Below are 5094 nucleotides of genomic sequence, written 5' to 3'. Positions count from 1 at the left end.
TGTTGAAAAGATCTTAACTATTTGTTTGTATTACTTTTTTGAAGAGTTGATGCTAAAACATGAATGGCAGTATTTAAAACTCATATGGTGGATACATTTAGGGTTAGTTTGGGAGTTGGATTTTGAAGGGGAAGGGAGGGAAAGGTAAGGCTTGGGAGTCATCTCACAAGTGTATTTCATGGCTATCAAGTCTTCTCTTTCCCTTCATTTCTCTCCAAAATCCAACTCTCAAATTAACCCTTATACAAAATTTGATGTTCTTAATGTATGAACACAATAAATTATAAAGTAATGTAAGAAATCAAAATGACAATAAAATATAACTCTACTAGATTGGTCATCAAGTCAAGGAGTTCAAATGTGAAATGTGCAATCTAGTAAGTTTAAAGCTGTGAAATGTGCATAGAGTTGAAAATTAAAGCTCTATTAGGCTAGGCATAAGTAGTTGAAATTTAAGCTGTGAAATGTGCATGGAGTTGAATGAACTAAATACATTTGGTATAATTAATTGTACAATCTAGTAAATTTTATTAAATGATTTGAAATAACATATAATAATATGGAGTGTAATATGTATGTATTGTCAGTGTAAAGTTTTACAGACAGTCAATACATCATTCATTTGTATTACTTTTTTTAAGAGTCAATTTTGACTAAATATAAATGGTGGATAATACAATAACAATGTATATAACTTTTACACCGTAGTATACACATTTTTTCTCAATAATATATTTGGTTTGAATAAAAACTATTATCTGCTGAAAGTCCAAAAATATAAAATGATAAACAATTGTGACAACTCTCACTGCACACTAGTGGAGGATCTTTTCAATAAATGAGAATCTTCCTTTCCAGCAGTTATAGTAATCTTAGATTAATTTTTATGTTTACTAAATACTTTGCAAGATTTTTGGCTAGGTCAAAAAACTATAATAAACTAAAGTTAACAATAAGCAAAATTTCCAAATAAAAGCTAAATATGGCTAACCTATTGTTTTAACTTTGAAGTAGAATTTTCTTTATGAAAAGAATGGAGAAAATGAGTGTTCATTCCTAAACCAACTACAAACTATGAGTAATCAATCTATTTCCATTTTGATTACATCAAATCATTCTTTGGCATACCAATGTGAGTTTTTAGAAAAATATAGTATGCACCGACAATATAAGAGTTTTTTACTTTATTACTATATCATTCATATTTACTTATCATTGACTTTTAAATAAAAGTAAGATAAAAGAATTATGGATAATGCATTGTCTATGTATAAATCCTTACACCAACAAAACATAAATATTACACTCTTCAATTTATCTAGTTCTTGCTTGAAATTTAAGTGTTGCTTCCCCCATGATGAATATTTGTTTATTATTTTCTAAATCTCACTTAGCTTTTACTCTTTATGGTATTGACTTAGAATTTTCATTAATATTCGTCAACAATGATTTGCACTGACTTTGGGGTGGTTCCTGTGTTTCTCATTTCACACATGATGTCGAAATTATTATGCTAATTATTTAGACCAACGAAAAAGTAGAGACAAAAAGACATGGAATGATATGGTACTAATTGAGCAGCAAATTTTAGTCAAAGGAACTAGTAGTAAAACAAGATTCAGACACCATTTCATTGATTGATAAACAAAAACTAACATGGAGAACAACAACGTTATTTGTACAATTTTATATATTAAAGTTTGATAACTTTTTTGTTTTGAAAAAAGTCACAAAATTTCTCTAGCTTTCTTTTTTCTATATTTAAAGTTATATTGATGGATACATTATTGTGAGAAATTATTTTGAACATATGATGGCATTGTTTCATATCTTTACTTATTTTGACAAACTCCAAGGATGTTGAATGTTGAAAATGACATCTTAGTAGTTCTTGACTAAGACATAGCAAATCGTGCAAATATATACTTGATTGCAACATGGATAAAACTCAAGACACTGTCGTGTACCTTCATTAAAATAAAATAAATCCATAACAGAATCCTCTGAGGATTTTTATACTGCGCATTCATGTAGCAAGAAAGCTTGTCAATTTTCTACATATATACTAGATTATGCAAATTTACTTTTACTTTAAAGTGTTGTAATTTATGGTGATCGAATAGTTTATCTAATTTTTGAACGACAGATTCTACTTTGTGTGATGGCTATAAATTACAATCACAGGATACACCTATTATTATTAGATTGGATCGAATACATGAAAGAATTATATTAATGTATAATTTTTTTCTGGACAAGAGAAACTTATTATTACAATCACGTGACATATATATTCTTAAGTCTTGTTAGCTCATTCCATACTCATTCATCAATCGGAATAGCAAGTACATTAATTTTATGATAGATCTTTTTAGCATAAAGCCAAATTGATTTTTAATAATAATACAAATATATTGTCTTAGTATTCATTCAATTATTATTTCTCATATCTTCATAGAATAACTTATGGGTTTAATCGTACATAATTGTTCTAAAAGTATATGTTATAAGGTATGCATCTATATATTAATTGCTACTTTAAAATAGTTGCTTATGTTGAATTGGAATTTTATGATCATCAATTGTGCTAAACTGCCAATGTTCAAGGAAGAATATAGAGAGAAGAGATAAAATCTTTTGTTTGGTTCCAAAATTTAGAGGGAAAAAACGAAAGGGTCAAAATCTTGTCTTCCTAATTTGGTGTCTCACATTCAAAATTAGAGTTATTAATGAGATCGACAACAACTAAAACTATTTTAGGGAGTCATAAGGTGGTTAAGTGATCAGAGTGGAAAGGCTTAAGAAGTAGAGTGATGAGCAGGTTAAGAGTTCAAATCTCACTCATCACAAAATACTAACATATTAATATACTAACATTTGTCTATAAAAAAAAATTAAAACTATTTTAGAGCTTTCTCTCCTTTCATTTCAAACCAAACAAGAAGTAAAGAACATTTTCCATTTCTCCCTCATATTACATTATCTCCCTTTCAGTATAATCCCTGCTTCTACGTTACTCTCCTATCCTATAAAATCTTTTCTCTTCCCCTCTTTTGAATCAAACAATGTATAAAAAGTTTATAAGACAATCGTCACATGTTACGAAAAGCCTTATTCTTGCTATGTGACATTAGGCACATAAATCAAATGATACTATAAAATTCAGTTATTCTCATTCACTTACAAAAAATTATTATTTAAATCATTCTTAACAGTTTTGCACTTTTGCCTAAAAAATTCTTTCATTTTCCATTACCAATAATAACTGGATTACTTGTGTCCTCTCCTTATCCGACATTCCTAAAACATTAACAAAAAAAATACAAGTGAAAACCACATTTGTGATGATAGAGTGTGATGACACGTTTTTGTCCCCTAATCTAACCCTCAAACCGTAATGATAACTAGCACGTGATAATGACTATAACACGTGATACATGTTTTAAAGTACGAATGATACAAGAAAGCTGAATTTGGATACTTATTTTGTTCAAACTAGGTTAAAATACTTTTTTGTCAAAAAAAATCCAAACGTGTACGAATTGGATAGAATCCTCACTTGAAAACTTTAGTCTTTTTTGGAACTACCAAAGACTAACCCAGGGAGTGTGATTATACATACTAATAAGTGTCGTTTATATGAACTAAACTCTTAACATTTTGATTAATCCATAGATTTAGTCAAACTTTACATCATTAGACCAATATCAAATTCGTAAAAACTTTACTTGATGCAGCACTAGCAGAACTCCATTCAAATAAGATTGTTTTTGTTTATGTTAAGTGAATAGAGATTGTATTCTAATCTGATCAAGCATAATTCAAAATATCCTTATCAATACCCACGTTTTTCTAGATTCAAACTAGCGCGAACTATGAATTTCATGTTCGCTCCTCTGAAAATTGTTACCTTTAAACCCAACTTTATTCTTGTTTTTTTGAAATCAATAAATGACTTCACTTTTTTCAATTTTTCCACATGAAATCTATACTTCATCATAGATCACATATTCGCCAAATAACTAAACCCTTGATCGCTTATTCTCAAAATTAGATCATGAAATTAAATGTCGATATGGAAATGCAAATTGTTATAAAATGAGACAAACACAAAATCAAGTAATGAAACAAAAATTAAAGAGAACAAAGGAAATTCATACATTACTAGCAAAATTGGAATTCCAATAATTTCATAGAATTCTTCATAACAATGATCTGATACGCTCATCATCATAAGCAGAAAACTAAAAATATACACTACGAAACGATAGTAATGGATGATCGATCCTAAAAGCGAACAAAATCTAATCATAATCTTAATCTTACAGATTATAATTTATGAAAATGAAAAAATAAATATAACAATAAATTTGATTTAAGCATAAACAGATCCATAAGAAAGACACATTAAAACAACAGCAGCTTGTTCCTCTTCACCAAATTTCTTCATCATAGTAGATCTCTGCATCATAACTTCTTTCCCTAAATTCCACAACCTCTGCTTCAAACTTCCCCCAATCTTATTATTACTCCTTTTCCCCTTCCTAATCACATCACTGTTACTCTTACTCAAACCTAAAATCGCTCTCTTCCTCTTCCTGCTTCTGATCCCGCAAGCATTGCAAAGTGACTACAAAATAAAACAAAATAATCGGATCAGAGATTCAAAAATTGCATGGATCTGATTCTGATCTAACGAAATTGAACAATGAAATTGTTGTACCTTTGGACCAGCGGGTCCACCTCTCCAGAGAGGAGTTTTGGAAGTACCGCAATCAGTGCAAGTTTTCTTCGGTTCAGTAACCGCTTCTGATCCCTGCATAAGATAAAAAGAATGATTAGGTTTTTGAAATGAGAATGAAATGATGAAATGATTTGGTAGGGGAAATGAAGAGTTACTTTGATAGTGTGATCTAAGTCCATTATGATCATGAATATTCAAAGATCTAGAGATGAATGAGAATGGGAAATGGAAAATGAAGGAAGCAGAAAACGGCAGAGCGTTTTATGCATGCGATCGAGAGAGAGAAGATTGAGGAAGTGAAACGACAGAGTGAGACAGTAAGAGAGATACACGCGCACTAGCCGCAGCTG

General features: G+C 29.8%; 1 protein-coding gene across 1 annotated transcript; it reads right to left on the bottom strand.

The window, feature by feature from the left end:
• Positions 4140-5094, bottom strand: LOC109356881 (GATA transcription factor 15-like). Its single transcript, XM_019600495.1, has 3 exons — positions 4900-5094; positions 4724-4816; positions 4140-4630 (listed from the first exon to the last, which is right to left on the bottom strand). Exons 1-3 carry the CDS (start codon positions 4930-4932, stop codon positions 4376-4378), a joined length of 381 nt encoding a protein of 126 aa, XP_019456040.1. The 5' UTR covers positions 4933-5094; the 3' UTR covers positions 4140-4375.

This window comes from Lupinus angustifolius, chromosome LG01 (assembly GCF_001865875.1).
Source record: "Lupinus angustifolius cultivar Tanjil chromosome LG01, LupAngTanjil_v1.0, whole genome shotgun sequence".
NCBI classification, from domain to species: domain Eukaryota; kingdom Viridiplantae; phylum Streptophyta; class Magnoliopsida; order Fabales; family Fabaceae; genus Lupinus; species Lupinus angustifolius.
Note: the sequence above shows the minus strand (reverse complement) of the source record. Positions and strands in the feature narration are given on the sequence as shown.